At 40.1% G+C, this 18,641-nt stretch overlaps 1 protein-coding gene across 15 annotated transcripts in view; it reads left to right on the top strand.

Annotated features, from left to right (window-relative positions):
• NRXN3 (neurexin 3) overlaps positions 1–18,641 on the top strand; it is a 1,789,915-nt gene that overhangs the window by 834,724 nt on the left and 936,550 nt on the right. For all 15 annotated transcript variants that reach the window (XM_053602374.1, XM_053602388.1, XM_053602378.1 and 12 more), the window contains one exon: positions 12,076–12,195. In XM_053602374.1, coding sequence (XP_053458349.1) covers positions 12,076–12,195 — 120 coding nt within the window. The remainder of the gene's footprint in view (positions 1–12,075; positions 12,196–18,641) is intronic.

Genomic DNA, 18,641 nt, shown 5'->3' with positions numbered 1-18,641 from the left:
TGCAAGTTTATTTTAGTGAAGACTATTAAGAGATGATATTTCTAGTGAGGTGGAGAACTATAATTTCTCATGTTTTCAAACCTACATGCATCTTATTTTTAGGAAGGAGAAATATCATCATCTTAGTGAACCAGGACAAGAATAGAGGGATGATTCTGCTCCTGGGGTCCCCCACTTGTATTAATCAGATGTTAAGAGGATAAGAGGTTCTACCCATGTGATGAGACCAATCTGTGTGGCAACTGCCACTGTCCCCAGTGGGTGACCAGCTAATGCCATTGAGCTCCTAAACTCACAGGGCTTGTAATTATCACCTAAAGAGTTAGGCTGCAAATATACCTCTTTTCCCATTTTTACCTTTGATTTGCTACTTTCTGTTGTGGAAAAGAGTTGCTATACACATGGGAATTTATCTGAAAATGCCATCTTCACAGGGCTTTTTGTCTTGGGATACTGAAAGAACCCAATGACTATCTCTTTATAATTCCCAATCTGAAATGTGCTAATTACTTAGGAATGTGTAGAGCCTGAAAGGACTGTAGGTATTGAGATGGTCTCTTTAGCTTCTCTTTCTCTCTCTTTTATTTTTTTTTTTTGGGCAGTGGCACAATCATAGCTCTCTGCAACTTCAAACTCCTGGGCTCAAGTGATTCTGCTGCCTCAGCTTCCCAAGTAGCTGGGACTATAGGCACCTGCTAGGAGACCCAGCTAATTTTTCTATTTCATGTAAAGACAGGGTCTTGCTCTGGTCCAGACTGTCTCAAAGTCCTGGCCTCAAGTGATCCTCTGGCCTTGGCCTCCCAAAGTGCTAGGATTACAGGCATGAGCTACCATACTTGGCCATTAGCATGTCTCTTGAATAAACCTATGATATTTAAGAATGATGGTATCTCACGTTTTCAGAAGTCCTCCATGGTTCACAGTGGAGAGCCTTATATATCCCCTCGGAGTTTTATGCTGCTTCCTCACAACCCTAAGAATGTGGTCAAACTTTGGTAATGAATGATCCAGTCTCTCCATTTCCCTGAGTGGAGATAGAAAATTACTCCATCCTGTCGTCTGTGGATTTCATGCACTTTAGACAATTATATAGTTAGTGGGAAGACCTGAAAGAGTGGATTCTTGATTTAATTTCATAATTTGATAGCTTCGTGATCTTAGACAAGTCACTTAACCTCCCTGAGCATCATCCGAGGTCATTGATATTACCCACCTCTTCAGGTTGCCATAATGTTTGAGTCACGTGGACTGCGTGGTAGGTGATCCAGTGTTGTCTTGGTTTGAGTTCCCTTGAGGAGCAGAGTCTGAGACAAAAACTTGGGGTAGGTGTTTTCTTAGGGATTGGTCCCCAAAGCAGGCGTGAGAAGCAAGGAGAGCGAGAGGTGCAAGCAGAGACACCAGCGTGAATATCCATTGCCAAGTTTCCTGCCATGATCATTGTGGAGGTTGGGGAGATGGAGGCATTACTGCCAATGCCAGGATGCAGGACTCTACGCCTAAAACAGGAGGTTGGAGCATTTATTCATTAGCTCATCCCCCCATTCTTTGACAGTTCCCCCTGGGTACTATTGCTCCCGTTCCCACTTTTTGGTTGATTTTTGATGCAGGCAGGGAGGGCCTAAGATCTGGCTCTGCTTGAAGTAAGGGATAGTCAGAGTGTGTCTGAGCTCACAGTAGCCACTGCTGGCTGCTGTGGCTGGAATCTGATATTGCTCCAGGGGACCTGATTCCAGGCAGTGGGTGAAGCAAGGCCTGCTGCCAGTGCATGTAAATACGATGACATTTATAACATTCACTTTCATTTCTAATATACATTTAACTTCTTTTTGCTTTACGATACGTTCTATTTGCTAGATCTGTACCCTAGTCTTCCAAATACTAAAAAAAAGAAAAAAGAAACAAAACAAAACTAAGTTCTACTCTTTGTTAATCCCCCAGAATTAGATTTTCTGCTTTATATTTAGCAGCTTTCTCCCATTTCCTCTATGCCCTTCACCCAGCCTCACCTTGCTCCTCCTTAAATTGATAGACTAACAACTCAGTGGCTTAAACTCGGAGAAGCTATAAAAACAAGCATGGCACAGTAAAGAGATTTTGCAGACAGTCAGATGAATCCCGTAACTGTGTGACCCTAACAAGTTACAGAGCTTTGCCTTTTGATTTGTGAAGCTGGGATGTAATGTATCAGGTTCATACCACAAAAATAAACAAGACCATGTGTACAAAGAAACTGGAATCCCTTTATGTAGGTCACTTTCATTTCCCTATCAGTTTCACAGAAAGCTGCATTTTCTTCTAGCCACGAAAAATATACGGCAGAACCTAAGTTGCTCACCCACGGGACTGTCATAAACTGGTCAATATGCAGAGGTGCCAACATAAGGATCTAGGCCTCCTGTACTGATACGTACATGTGGTCCATGTCTGGCCTATGAAAATCGGGTCAAGTTAAGGAGGTGGTCAATGTAGGGAGGTGGTCAACTCTGGGAGTTCTACTGTATATTCAACAGGAAAAGTAGTGACTTTGTTTATGTTTGCTGCCTCCTGGCTTTCAGCTCTGAATTTCTCTAACTTACTCCACTGCCAAAGATACTTCTGGTCTCTTTCTTTTCTTCCTCCATCCTTAATAAATTCACTGTCATTATTTACTCACCCATTTCCCATGGGTGTGGGGAACCTGCGAACTTCTAGGTCCGTAAGTGCAGCCTCTTGACTGAATCCACATTTTATGGAATGAATTCTTTTATAAAAAGGGGATTCAGCAAAGAAAGATGAAGCTTTTCATGCCTCCCGTGGTGCTTAAAAATGAATGACTTGAAATCATAAGGCTACCAGTTCCCCATTGCTAACCAGTTCTCTTTGGCTCCCTTTCCATTTTCTTCCTCCTCCCTCAACCTATCCATTCATTTGTTTATTTAATTTATATAGTTTTATTTATTCACCCACTAATTTTCTTTCCTAATATATCAAGCACCTTCTTGGTGCAAGGTCCTATGCTTAGGTGTTGGGGGATTACAAAGGTACCATATTCTCTTTCAAAAGACATGGAACTGGATGCCAAAAAAAAAAAAATATATATATATATATATATATTCACCACGTAAGGGACAATGTGATCATTTGCAAAGTAGAAGTACAGCTGAATTATTGGACAAATGAACACTCTAGCTGGGAGGGTCAGAGAAGGCTGAGAAGGAATGACTGCTGATAGAAAGGTTATGAGAGTAATAAAGGAGACAAATGTAAGATGTACTTTGCCTTCCTTAATTTTTATGTAAAGCAAAAGTTAATTATGAAGATTAACTTATTGGACCTTTCCATTCATAATTGGATATGATATTTTATTCTGCTTTTTAGAACAAAAGGGTCAATTCACAAGGAAACAGACAAGTTAGAAATTTATTAGGATTTGGTAGGGAAGCAGGTTTTAGGGCATGTTGTGGATAGAATCTCTTTAGCTCAATCTCCTTCAGCATCCAGATCTGTGTCTTTAGTGCTAAACAGTAAGATCACATGGTCAGAATCACCCTAAGCTACTGTAACATCTTAAATTATAGAAAGAAGTGTAATTTGTATTAATCATTTTCATGGAAAAAAAAATGTGAAAAAGTTCTGGTATATTTTATAAAGTTAAAAAAAAAGACTAGAGTCAATATCCACAAAAGGATCTTTCTGCCTATCCCTGAGCAAATTGCCCTCATCTTTTGAAAAGTGGCTTCATGGAGAGAGATTATCACAAGACATCTTAAGATAGTTTCCAGCTTACCACTGCTGAGTAATGCTGTAAATTTATGGCTTACAGTAGAGGCTTGGCAGCAAATTGGGGACACCTTTCTAATCTTTTGCGGAGTTATTTGTTCCTTTGGAGATATATCTGCCCCAGATTCATTCCATTCCCAAATTGAGATGCTCCGTTCTAGCCAAGATGAATGGGTTTATTCTACACTGTGATCACAATTTAGACGTCCCATTGAATGAGCTGCCAGTGTTTGCTTTGTAATGGTAGAGGCACTGCTTGTTCCAGTCTTACAGCGTGGGCTACAGCACACAACTGAAACCAAGCAGGAAAAGGAAAAGAAGGTGAGGGAGGAAGGGAAGGAAAGAACAAGAAAAGAAGGAGGAAGGCAGGCAGATAGCAGCTCCCAAGCATCTTGTACCTTCCATAGAGAGTAGTGGCCTAAGGGATAAATTAACCCTGCACAAAGAAAATCAGACAAATTGCGAACTTTGATTGACACTTCTCAGCAGCATAAAACTGTCAAGAACAGGTGTCGAGTGTGACTGGTAGGGAAGACATAATACAAGAAGGAAGCTCCCCAGGCTAATAGGCTCCGTAAGTGACTTACCTTTTTGGGATCTTTCCTTTTCCAGTTGAGGCTCCCTTCATCTACGTGTCTCAGACCAAAACCTAGGTGTCAACACTGATTTCTTTCAATTCCTCTCCCACTCCCAATCCTCCTCCCAAACCAGTCTCTGAGCTCAGGCGACCCTGCCTCTAAAATACATCCCAAACCTAACCACTTCCGTTTCTACTGCTACCTCCTTGATCTAAGTCTCTTTCATCTCCTTCCTCTAACAGCTGTCCAGTGAGATCTTCTTGTTTCCATTGGTGGCCTCTTTTGGTCCAATGTACCTAAAGTAACCAGAATGATTTTCAAAACTTTATATGAGATTATATGATCCCCTTGCTGTAAACCTTCCCATAGCTTCCAGTTGTACTCGTAACATTCAGCTTCTGTACCAAGTCACCTCGTCTCTGTGTGTTGTGGCTTCTGCCCACGTCACCATCTTCTCTCCAACCTCTAACCGTGCTTCCTCCCTCCCACTGACAAACTTATTCTGCTTTTCTGTTCTTGCAGTCCTCACTGCTTCAGGTATTTACATGATTGGCTCTTCTCCAAACACACCTCCTCACCTGCTCTGCCCATCTCACTTACCGGTTTTCTAGCCAACCAGGTACTCAGGGCAAGAATAGAGAGAGATTACACCAAACAGGCCTCTCTGGGACATTATGTAAAGTAGCTAACCCTCTGTCCCTAATCCCTACTCCACATTGTATACCCTGTTTTATTTTAGGTAGGGATGGTAGACCTCAACCTTATCTAAAATTATCTCATGCTCCTTTGTTTTCTTTCAGATTAATATGGGGGTACAAATGATGAGGTTACATTGTTTGCCATTGTTAAGTAAACAACAAGTTGTAGTTGGGCCCTTCACCCGGGAGGTGTGCTGTGTGGCCTTCCTTACATTGTGCCTGTTGGTGAGAGCTGCCAGTCCCTCCCTCCTCTTCTTCCTTTTCTTTCCCCCCTTCCCTTCCTCCCCCATGACTTGAATTTAATTTTGTTTTTCTCTCCTGTAGGGGTATAGTTATTTATCTATTGCTTTCCTATTGGTATTGAGTACATTGGATAGCGAGTTTGCATCTTTTTTTATGGCTGAATAGCATGCCATGGTATTCATATCCCACAGTTTATTTATTTATTTTGAGACAGAGCCTCAAGCTGTCGCCCTGGGTAGAGTGCTATAGCATCATAGCCCACAGCAACCTCAAACTCCTGGGCTCAAGCGAGTCTCCTGTCTCCACCTCCCAAGTAGCTGGGACTACAGGTGCCCGCCACAACACCCGGCTGTTTTTTCGTTGCTGCCATCATTGTTTGGTGGGTCCAGGCTGGATTCGAACCCACCAGCTCAGGTGTATGTAGCTGGCACCTTAGCCGCTTGAGCCACAGGCGCTGAGCCCATATCCCACCATTTATTAATCCATCATAAGTGGATGGGCACTTAGGTTGATTCCATGTCTTGGCGATTGTAAATTGAGCTGTGATGAACATTCTAGTGCAAATGTCTTTTTGGTAAAATGAAGTTTTTTTGTCTGCTGGATAGATACCTAGTAATGGGATTATGGAATCAAATGGAAGGTCTACTTTTAGCTCCTTGAGGATTCCCCATACTTCTTTCCATAGAGGCTGTATCAGTTTGCAATCCTACCAGCAATGTAAAAGTGTTCCCTTCCTTCCACATCCATGCCAGCACCTGAAGCTTTGGGACTTTGTAATTGGAGAATTACCCTTCAGATTTTCTCACCCCAAATTAGACTTTCAAAGCAGGAGATAATTTGTTCATCTATTTATCCCCCACATCTAGAACAGTGCCTGGCCCCATCCTGATGCTTGATTAACATTTGTTCAGTACAGTGGAAACTCCGTGTTGACCACCTCCCTGCATTGATCACCTTAAGGTGACCTAATCTTCATAGACCAGACATACACCATATGTACATATCACTACAGCAGGCCTCGTTCCTTATGTTGACCACCTCTGTATGTTGACCTGTTGGTTACACTCCCTTGAGTGGTCAACCTTCAGAGGTTCTACTGTATGTGAATAGATAGTCTCTACAGAACAGTGGCAGAGGGAAGGAACCATACTCAGTTATTACCCTGGAAATAGTGGAGTAGAGAATGAGCTATAGGGAAAGGATGAGCAATTCATAGTTGGTCATATTATTTGTGGCAGACTCGATGGTATGTTTGCCTATTCAAGCCCAGTAAATATGGTCATATTTTTAGTAGATTATAATGAAAAGCGGGGTCTCCAAGAGGGTACATGTGCTTAGGGTGAATAGCTGGGTCACTTGTCTTTTTCATACTTCACTGGGAGCCTTCTCAGCAGACTTCCAGAAAGCTCTCTGTACTGTTTCACCTGCCAGGGCAGGCAGGGTCGCTCTTCCTGAAACCTGACGACTCCAGTGATGGGGGGTTTTGCCAAAGTGGCTCTAAATGTAAGTGTGATTTTAAAATTGTTTTTACAATGAGAGTGAATGTTTTAAAAAATAGGTTTATAAAAGTCAAGTTTATAAATTTATTAAAAACAAACAGAATACTTTCTCAATCTCTGTTGGGTTAAAACCCAAAGGAAACAACCAGAAATTGAAATTGTGTGGACAGAAATTAAAATGTTCCTTTCCTATTTCTCTGTCCTCCTCCTTCATCCAGCCCTGTTCTTTTCTCTATTTATCTCTGCTTTTACTTCCCTAATTCATGTTCTCTGGGGAGGATGCCTGGTAAAATAAATCTGTGGTGCTGGGGGCTTAGTAAAATGCTTGTCACAGCTCAGCTCACCTAATGAAGGTACTGGTGGAAATCCTGGTAAGTTTTCTTTATTTGAATATTCTCAGTATTTTTTTAATCTAACAATCATTTTGAGCATTTACTAACCATATTATTTCAATGTATAATTATATATACCTTTTACTGTATCTTTCTAAGGGAATAAAGGTTATACATTTTATGCATCATAGGAATTCTGATTCATTTGAAACACAATTCCAAGGGAAATCAAGTTACTACTCCTTTTCATTTTCTTTGACTAATAAAAATATGTTCAAGTAAAGCAGAGTGATTATGGTACAGATACCAGCCCCCTTTTCTCCTACTCTTACCCTCATAAAAAAAAAAAAACATTTCAAAATCCACTCCTCCCCTATCCACTTTTGGAAACTGTGTTGTAGCAGATGGAAGGACTTTCTACTCCCTGCATATGAGCAAAACCATCTGGTTTAGTTGGTTTGGTCAGATCTTAGAGATACAATGACAATCAAATATATATCAGGGGTAACTGGTAGTTTTGTTGGTTATATTGCTCCTGGGGGGAATAACAAATTTATGCAATATCTACAGTCTAATTTTTTTAATGCCAAATAAGTTAAAAATAATTAAAATAATTATAAGTTAAATAATAAGTTAAAAATAATTAAAATCTAGAATCCACTAGAAGTTGTGTGCCTTTTGTGATGCTCTAATAAAGATTTTTGCCATACACTCCCATTTCCTATCTTCCAAAAGAAGGGGAAAATATACTAATATCTGAGTGTCACCTTCCTCCAAGCAATAAGCGATGATTGTTCTCTAAAGAGCTTTTATAATGTTTCAGTTTGATTTTATTATTACTTCTGGCTTCTTAAAAAAAAAATAGGGCTTCTATAGGGTCACTTTTTTTGATAAATCAAAAAAGGTCTAGTTAGTGTATTTCATCCATAATATTTTCTTCTCTTTTCCATATTCATCAGAGAATTAGACCATCCTCTGTGAGACAAAGCCTTACCTTTAGGAGATAGTGTGTCATAAGGCTAGAGTGAGTGGACACGCGGGTGGCATCACCCAAAGGATTCATTAGCGGGTCTCTGTTTGACAACAATAAAAACTTCAACATTGCATTTCTATAAACATCTACATCCCAGAAATCTTTCGCTTCTTCATTCCAGGCATGAATGACCTGGGAAATTTACCTGAAGGGTGTTTGGTAATTAATTACTTTTCTCTATTTAGATCCAGCAGTGATAGTTTAAGAAACCTACAGAGAATCAAAGGATTTTGTGTGTTGTGTCTGTGATCAATATTTATCACATAAATTATGAAAGAGGGAAAATACATGCAGGACATATTTTCAATAAATACCTCATTTCAATTCATACTTTTTCTATTTATTAAAAAGAAAAAGAACAGAACAGTTGATGTCTTTGAGATTTTTTTTCTTAAAACTTCTTACCCATTTCATTTTAAATTCCAGCTTTTTCTTTTATCTGGACCATCCTTAGTAAAAACTCTTTCCATTCATTGTTTCACTGGTGTTGCATCACGGCCTTTTGACTTGAATCTGCCTGAGGAAGTCTTTCCTGCACTACATCAACTGCTGTGAAAACACCACAGTTTGTGTGTTTCAAACTTCTGCACCCTGAATTGCTTGTCAATCTGGGTTTATGCCTGAACTCTGATTAGGTCTGCTCCATCCCTCTATTCGTTTAGATTTCCAGCTTAAACATCACTTTTCCTCTAGGAGGATGCGTTGGCCTTTTGGCTTGATCAAGGATACCTGCCACTGACTCTCCCCTTTTGGAGCCCGAGAGTTTTGCAGATTCCCCCTGACATCTTCTCATTCATTGCTTGAAAATGAATATTGAATAATATTCTATGCTGTTTTAATGAGATGGACATGAAACCTTTTTATCTGCTCTTAGAATAATAAGAATTATTGGTGTTAGAGATATCAGAGGTAACTAAACAGTAGGGTATGAAAAGTTTCAGTTATTTTTTTAAAAAATATATTTTCCATCCTTGGTCATCATTCTACAGTTTCCCAGTCAGATGTACAGTGAAACATTTGTGCTTTCATCTGACCCCTGCTAACTCTGAGACATCATCCGTGCTGACCAGACCTGCAGAATGTTAGCATCGTTCAACTACATGGAGTTGAGACCAAGCTTGTTCTACCTCCGTAGCTAATGTGACACTGATGAAACAGTATTCCGAAGCTGCCTCATTTGTGTTAGTCATGCTCCCTCTTATCTTGTCCCCAATCATAAAAATTAAGTGATGCACAGAAATTGCCTAAAGAACAGATGTCGCCCTTATAGGAAACGTTTTAAATAGCCTGTATTTGTAACAGTTCTGCCTCTGCAGCCAAAATTCTCCACATCTTTCTTTGCTTTCCTTCTTTCTGCATCATTTGCATGTAGAATAAAGAAGATAAAAACGTTTTAAAAAAACAAAGGCAGATTCTTTTTTTTTTTTTCTGAGAACATCTGTCCTGGTTATCAAGTGTTCACAATTTGGTCCATTTTCTTCCAGCACCCTCACAGTTGGCTGTTGTAAAGGCAACTGTTTCATCACTCTTAGACCTGAATTTCATGAGATGATGACAAGTGCTGTCTAATGAGTTGAAATGTAGGGAAAATCTGTTGTAATGGTTAAATTTTACATAATATTGAGGCAAGTATACTCAAAAAGTGAGAGAAGTTGAGATTTAATATAAAAGGTTTATGATAGAATTACTCTTCTTCTAAGATTTATTGAGCTCATGTCATCACTACCCAATTTTGGATACATTTAGTCCATTTCGAGTTTTTTTTACTACATTTTCAGGATTTTTTTCAATATGGGTCACACTTAGGCTTTGGGTGCATTCTGAAACATTTTAAATATAAATTATTTGATGTTTGTGTTATAATTAAAATAAATGTTTTCATTCTTGAAGCCTTTTTATTTTTCAAGAGGAGAATCCCCCAAACTTCAACTACTACCATAACACCAATAATCAGCAGAAAATGGGAATACTAGTTGCTCAAAATTAAAAGGTGAAGTTTAAAATTAACTAGAGGACGAGGCAAGTAGATTGCCTGAGCGTGTTTGAGACCAGCATGAGCAAGAGCGAGACCCCGTCTCTACTAAAAACAGAAAAACTACCCAGGCATTGTGGCAGGCACCTGTAGTCCCAGCTACTCAGGAGGCTGAGGTAAGAGGATCACTTGAGCTTAAGAGTTTGAGGTTGCTGTGAGCTGTGATGCCATGGCACTCTACCCAGAGTTATATAGTGATACTCTGTCTCAAAAAAACAAACAAGCAAACAACAACAACAACAACAAAAAAAACCCTAGAGATTTCTAGCCAGATGAAACTATTTTTTCTTCTTTTCTAAACAGTATAAAATATTTTTGGTCTTGCATACAGAGGAAGTAGGGGAGCAGCTATTGAGAGTCATATAATAAAGCTTTCAAAAGTACTTAGAGAAATACTTTAAATAATAGTTACCGTGTAGACATTGATTCTTGAAGCAATCAGTAAAGCATCTTCTGTGTACCTGGGCTGTGCTCAGTATATGTTGGAACCAAGTGTAGGGTTTTCTAAAGTATTTCACATGTGCTAAATCCATAGGGAGACACTGGTCACTTACATATTTTTTGTTTTTTTTTGGTAGATACAGAGTTTCACTTTATTGGCCTTGGTAGAGTGCCATGGCGTCACACAGCTCACAGCAACCTCCAACTCCTGGGCTTAGGCGATTCTCCTGCCTCAGCCTCCCGAGTAGCTGGGACTACAGGCGTCCGCCACAACGCCTGGCTATTTTTTTGTTGCAGTTTGGTTGGGGCTGGGTTTGAACCCGCCACAGGCGCTGCCCTTACATATTTCACCTCTTCTTCAAGTCATCTTCAGATAGGGCTTTCTACACACTGATCAGCTAATCCAGAAATATTTCACCAGCATCTTTCAGGCTATCCACTTGCAAAGGGCCAGCTTAGTCTGTCCTCTGCTTCAATGTAATCTTCTTTGTGTTTTAAATCTGTAGCTCAGTTCACTGTGATGCCAATTCTAAGGTAACTTGCTGTTTTCTCCCTTATTAAGTGGATTACTTTAATGCCTCAGTGTCTCTCTATCTTACCTTATTTGTCTCTAAATATCACAAATCCTTGTTGCCCAAGATTCTTCATGGGGTCCCCTTGAACTCCACTTTGAGCCATCTTGAGCATGGATGTTTTGAGACAACTTGCTTTCTTCTTCTATTTACTATTACTTTCTATTGAACATTCTCTTGACCTAAAAGGTTTAATTTTGGAATTTTACATTATTTCATTTGTTGAGGTCTTTGGATCCTTTTGGAGGATGGTGAACAATGGGAGAAATGTGGAGCTCCTCACATTCCCTTCAGGAGCAGTAGTTATAGTGGGGTTTAAACTTTGATGTTATTATTATTGTGATGTCTCTATTGATTTCTGGGGTTACTGAATTCTGATAAGACCAGGGCTTAATGGAAATGTCAAGTTTAGGCAGCATATGTTGCAGAGTTATTTTCTCATTCAATTTGTGAATATTACCTAAAAGCCAGACTGGTGTATGATGCCTAAATGAACAAATGATTTTCAAGGAAAAAAATGATAAATTTCCTGTATCTTCAAGAAATTCATCTAAAGTCTAAGACCCTGAGAAATAAATGACTGCTAGCTACCATTTCCTCTACATTTATTTATTACCATTGGCATTTTAAAATCTTATGTCTAGGATAGAGAAGGGTGCATACTTCTTTCATTACTGTGTCACTGCCCTTTAAGTTTGAACTGAGATGTGTGCATTTGGGGACTATTATGAAGGGCCCTGTTGATCAGTGAAGCTAGCATGAGTTTTGATCGAGATGTGATTTCTTGAATGCAACTAGTCATGTGCACCAGTGTGGCTTTGACAATCCTGAGGCCTGAGCACTGCTTTGAGAGTGGATTCTAACTTTGGCCCTTACCACCATCCTCAGGCAAAGGACCCGAGACCCTGTACGCAGGGCAGAAACTCAATGACAATGAGTGGCACACCGTTCGGGTGGTGCGGAGAGGAAAGAGCCTTAAGCTTACCGTGGATGACGACGTGGCCGAGGGTGAGTGTTACTATGCTGACATCCATCTCTCTTTTCTCTCCCACCCCTGTCAGTCATTTCGTGAGCGTTTTAAGGTTTATTTTTCTCAGAATCTTTTGTTTTATTCAATAGAAGTCCCAAATCATTTTTTCTGTTGAAAAACTCAGGCAAGACTAAGAAGGTCTTCTGCTGTATTTTACGATCCTTCCTGTTGATCAATATTATGAAACTTGCCCACTACCGTAATTGCATATTACTGGTCTCTGTCATCAGGCATGAAGTACGTGTCTAGAGGACACATGTGGGGTTCTACAGATTCTCCTATTATTTAATCATTTGGGAATGATTTCTCAATGATCCTCCCATCTGCTACTGCCTTCTCTCAGTGAATGGGTCACTCTTTACTAGAGGAAATGGACAAGCCAGAAATTCAGGTAAAAGTAAGTACCCAGAAGAGCGCCTGACACTCAACAGGTGCTGAATAATGTTTAAAGAACTATTTATGTATTTAATCATTATTAATCCCGTGCCTATTCTGTACTAATCACTGTTTTAGATGGCTCTTGGAATACAGCGGTGAGCAAACAGGCCGACCCTCAGCCTGGTGGTGTATACATTTAGGGAGGCCACGAATGAATAGTGAATCCGTACCTAGGTAAAGGAATGTTCAGAGATATACACAACTAATGAGAATTTCCTAAGAACCTGTTATATGTCAGCAGCATGCTGGAATTGTAGAAGACTAAAAAGAAAGGCAAGAGATTAGCTGTTGCCTCAAATAATGAACCAATAAAGTAGATTAGGTAGGACTCTGGTATTTGAAAATAGGATAAGGAAAATTCTAATTGAGATGGGTGAGATTGTAATTTGGCAATCATGAGAGAAAACAACTAGTTTGGCTGGAGAAACCAGGAGTGGTGGGGTGGGTCTAACTGATGACGTGTAGTGTGGAAGAGAGAAGGACCCTCCAAGTGCAGCCTCACTTACTACATCCTGTGAGTCAGCACCCTCTGATACTGTGGAGCAGTACCTATCTGTGAAGCAGAATCTTGTCCATATGAAAAAGGAAAACTTGGGGGCAGCACCTAGGGCTCAAAGGAGTAGGGCACCAGCCCCATATACTGGAGGTGGTGGGTTTAAACCCGGCTCCAGCCAAAAACTATAAAAAGGAAAACTTGGGTTAGCACAGGGTATTATGTATCACACTGTTGGCATCAGACCTGGGCCCTGATGTTAACTCTCTTCCATCACCCACCATTGCTGGGCCATGCCAAATGAAGTCAGCGTCCTCAGCCGCCTCTATCATTTCTTCTGTGAATAGGACAGTCAGGTTATAGTCAGGAGCTCTAGCATTTAATATAGTCATTGCTACTAACCTGCTTTATACATTTAGGACAGATATAAAATAAAATTCTTTTCCTCATTTCCTCATCTTCAGAATTGAAACAATATCATTTCTAAGGCCCTTTTTACCAACATAAATAATCTACAATTTGGGGTCTTTGAATTTTATATTCATGAGCCTGAGCTTCTACACTATCTGAATCAAGAGTTATAGTGCAGCCTGTGTGTGTGCAGGTGTGTGTGTCGGTCTGTTTGTATGTGCATGCATATATGTGTGTGTTTGTATATGTGTGTAGGGGTGTGTGTGTAGGTACACGTATGAGTGCGTGTGTAGGTGTGTGCAGGGTATAAGTGTAAGGGTGTATATGTATGTGTTTGTGTATGTTGTAGGGGAGTGTTCAGGAATGTGTGTGTATGTGTAGAGGTGTGAGTGTGTATGTGTAGGAGTGTGTGTGTGTAGAAAAGATAATCTGTGGCTGGAGGAGGAGCGTCTGGCATACTCCCTGTGCTCAGCAGGCATTAGATGCGACATAAGCTGTTCTGCACATATCAGCTCCTTTAATATTTTGTAGTCCAACATAGTCTTTCAAAGGAAGTGTTCTTAATGCCATTTTACTTTGAGAAAGTTGTGGAATCCAAATCCATGCCTGTGTGAATCCACAAAGTCAGGAAGCTGTTTGGTGTACTTCACGATCCATCATAAGAAAACGATTTATCTTACAATACTACGCAATATGATAAACTGGTTAGGAGTGAGGAGGAGAAAACATTTCAGGAGGGAGACTGCAACATTCAACCTCTCCCCACAAAAACCAAGGACAATCAGAGCCATGACACCCTCCAAAGCACTGCAGTGACACACGCACATAGCTTAGTACTGGGAGGTGAAGGTACGGGTTTGCATGCCTGAAGGGTGACTTAGCGTTATGAAATGCATATTTTGAAAAAGAGAGATGTGAAAATGGTCATAGAATTCAGAACCCACAGTCGACCTGAATTAGTAGTCCAAGTAATCCCCATAAGCAGTTGGTGCAGGCTGAGTCACAAACTCCTCTGGGCTGTCTCTATTCACAGCGTGTTCTGAGTAGTAGCCACTAGATGGCGACCACGTTCCACTCTCTCCCGGCAGTGAGAGTTCCTTTCGCCTTCCTTGGAAAAGACATACCCTGAAACCAGTCACAGAGAACCACAGAACGGAGGGTAGGGTAATGCGTATTCCCTCTCTTGGTTATTATGGAAACTTTGAAATAAAGGTAATTATAAACTCAGCTTTGTTTTACCGATAATAACTAAAAAGCAGGGCCAAACCATGGAATGCCCAAGTCATCTGGTGGTTTGATTTTTGAAGTTCATGTAGCTCTTCCATTTTCAGCTTTGCTGTCAACTTCACTACTGATGTAAAAAAGCAGCCAGAAAGATAAATTTGGGGAAGGAAAGGGGCTATTTTGCTTATGAGTTGCAACCTTGGGTTGTTTTCTACAGTGATAAGGGATTTGGGAATTTTAATGTTGGTTCACAGAAGTCATAAAATAAGGCAATGAAACTAAAATACCACACAGTCTCCCCATTATTAAGTAGCATCCTATCGGCTTATTTAGTAATCCCTTTCATGCTGTTTAAGGTCCCCTAGTGTGCCGAATTTTCAGCTGTTTTGTAGACGTCATGCAAAGAATAGGTCAAACTCAAGAAATCGAAAGCAAGGAAAAAATATTCCTCAAAATATTTTATAACTATTTTTCATTTGTGGTAATATGACTGTATTTTTGGAAAAGTATTAAGTTCAGCTGAAAGATAATAACAATCGCTAGATTGAGCTGTATTTCTATTATTAAGAATAAATTCAAAGATTATGCTCCCCAGAACTGGGGCCTGATGCTTCATGAACCATGTAACTCTACCCTTAACTTCTTGCTAGTACAAAAATTCAACCCTCTCTTGATTGCTCTGGTCCCTGTTCACTTCTGCCTCTGTTGACTTACTAGTAAGCATAGTGCTGAGTTGTAAAAAGTCATCCTCCAAAGTTTTCTATTTAAAACTTGTTTCTCATGATAATAATAATAATAATAAAACTATATCAAAGAGAGTTGAGGAATGTTAGTTTAAACAAAACAAAAGTAGTGTTTTTGAATATAGGTGGTTTGGCCCCAGAGCCTGGTCTCTTAGCCACCGTTCCAGTCCATCTCCAACTCAAAGTAGAGTTTTTTATTACAAAGTTCATTAGGAGATTTTAATAAGCTAATGTACACTGCTCACCATTGATAAGTATGCAGTGTTTGCCAAATTTATTTGGCTCTAGAAACTTTTTTTAATAAAGTGTTTCACAGCATACACTTTTGAAAAATGCCAGTGTCCTGTGGGAAAGGATGTGGATCAGGGGAGCTGGAGAATTGGGGGCAAAATTCAAAGACTGGGGACTCTATAAACCTTCATTTTCCTAACTTTTCTCCTCATGTCTAGGAGCCACAAGGGTCAAGTTGCTTCCTTTCAGCCTTTCCCATTATATCATTTAATTGTTTATTTTTGCTAAGCATTTAGTGTTGGCCAGAAACGTCATGTGCCTAAAAGGTGGAGATCCAAACTCTGAGTTCGGAATGGTGGCTGTGCCCAGGCCCCTCAGCTAAACACTGAGAGACACGTTGAAGACAGGAGAAGTGGTCTCTACTTAAAAAGAACTTGCATTTTAGTAAAAGAGAGAAAAACAGTAAGTGAAATAGCTGAAAAACAATTGCATCATTTCAGAGAGAGGAAAGAAAGGGAATACTGCCTAATTAGGAATAGCTTACAGTTTATTAAGCCATAGGTGCTATTTAAGAGCTTTATGTGTATTGATACTGTTAACTCTGATAACATCATATGTAATTTATAGATGGGAAACAGTGGCATAGAAAAGCTCTGTAACTCTCCCCAAGTAACCCAGTTAAGATTTGTGGACCCAGAAGGCAAACTCAGAGTCTTCACACTCATCTAGGACGTGCTATATTGCCTTATGGGAAGTTACAGCTTGAACCTGGCCAGAATTTTCCATAGGTTTATGTTCTTTATCACTCTGAGGGCTTTTCTGTAGACTGCTTGTTGGCCCTCAGTGAAGTATGGAAGTGAATGTGTAAATAGGAGCCAAGGCAACTAGGCTGCTTTCAGGAAAGCGCTGAGTACATTCCCCATGAATGAGGTGGGGACATCATGATACCTGGCTGCAGGGAAGAAATGTGAAACAGCTTCTGCATGGAAGTTTCACCAGTTGACTTCCACCTACTATTTTTCTTAGACAATGATAGGAGGCAGCTTTTTCACCAATGACAGGTTATTGTACAAGTAAATATTCAGACTTCAGCACTAGCACATTTGGGTTCCATATAGGGGGTGGTCTGCTATTTACCACCTGTACGAGTCTTGATCAGATTGCTTACCCTGGGGGTGGTCTGCTATTTACCACCTGTAGGAGTCTTGATCAGATTGCTTACCCTCTATAAGTTAAATGTCCTCTCCTCTAAAGCAAGAGGATGACACTGGTCTATAAATTTTGATAATGACATTTGATGGTGGCTATGTGGTGCTCAGGAAATATTCAGTAGTTTTGTTTTATTCTGGTTATCTTTCTCTGGGGTTACTTCTCTTTCCTTTAAAATTTGAAAGCAGCTGCCATGGGGTATGCATATATTTGCCCCTTATGTGGAAAAGGGGGCTTACTTTTCTGTAGCCCTGTATTAATATCCCATTACCAATACATATTAGGTGGCACACAAATTAAAAAAATTTTTTTTTTGCTTCATTTCGCAGAGGTTTAAAGCCAGGGGTGTCCAGCCTATGGCCCTTGGCCTCTTGCTGATTTTGTGAGGACTTTTTTTGCTTATCTGTGGTGTCGGATATCCTGAAAAGTGTGCACAGACCTGTGTTGGCTAATCAGCTTTCATCAGTGCTTGTGTATTTAAGGTGTAGCCTAAGTATCCTTCCAGTGTGCAGCAGAGGGGAGAGAAAGGCTGCACACCTCTGCGTTAGCAATCTTTTTCATGCTTGTCTCAGGTGCAATTGCACATGCACACACCGTGACATGGAACCAAGGTCCCGTGTCACCTTCTGTCCCACCTCTTCACTTTCAGCTGAAGCTGCTGCCTGAGTCATCCTGAACCACAACTCAGTCTGGGTTCCTGTGTTGAGCTCTTAAATCCTGTTGTTTGCGTCTTTCTCTTACTTACCCAAGTCTGTGCTTAGCTTCTCTTTATCTTAATCAACACCTTAACATTTCTTCTCACTTTATAAAATTGTTTTTTGAGTGAGCAGAATTTCCCCCATCCTGTAGGTCAAGTTATCCAGTATTTCTCTAAAAGCTGCCAGTAGACTCTAACATTGTCTCTTCAGATTCCTTCTGGAATCCCAGCTCTTCACCAGGGAGCATTCATTCTCACTTCCTCAGTTCTCTTCTTGGATTTTTTTTTTTTTGTAAAATAGGAATTTGCAGGGCTACCAGCATCAGTCATCTTAGTTAAGTTCCTCTGTCTCCATGGAGATTGGCTGTGACTCCTCCCCTTCATCCTCCAGCCACAGCCCCCATTCCAGGTGTGTACAGCTATAGCCAAACCAACACTGGCTGTTTATTTCAAAGACTTCGTTGTTTTGAGCATGAGAATTTAGTTTACATTACTTTCCATTTTCACAACCAGTCCAATTTTCAGTACTAATTTTATATGGTAATTCTTTTTCCTAGTTAACCGGTTGTTAGCAGATTTATGTTGCATTTTGATTTCTGTTCTACAACATTTTTATAGTAAAGTTAACCAACATCATCATTTCATTTTTGCATATGTTAAGAAAATGATTTGTCACTAGTTGTCAAAACACCACACAGACACTCATAAAATGTGAATTGGGATTTTTGTGCTTATGACCAGTCCTTTGAGTTAGGTTTGAGTTTGTTGCCAGGAAGATGAGGTCAGTATCAAGCATTCGATGTTATTATCTGGTTGGATCTTACAGACAGGGATGTTTAAAGGACACCGCCCCAAAAGAAAATGTAACTCTCCCTGATTTTTTGTTATCTGAGTTCTAAGCCAATAGAGGGGGAAAAAAATGCAAGGGAGGTGAAAATCAAATGTCATTTTTGTCAGTGATAACACTGGTATTTAAAA

This window comes from Nycticebus coucang, chromosome 9 (genome assembly GCF_027406575.1).
Source record: "Nycticebus coucang isolate mNycCou1 chromosome 9, mNycCou1.pri, whole genome shotgun sequence".
In the NCBI taxonomy this organism is placed as follows: Eukaryota; Metazoa; Chordata; class Mammalia; order Primates; family Lorisidae; genus Nycticebus; species Nycticebus coucang.
This window is presented reverse-complemented; position numbering and strand designations above follow the sequence as displayed.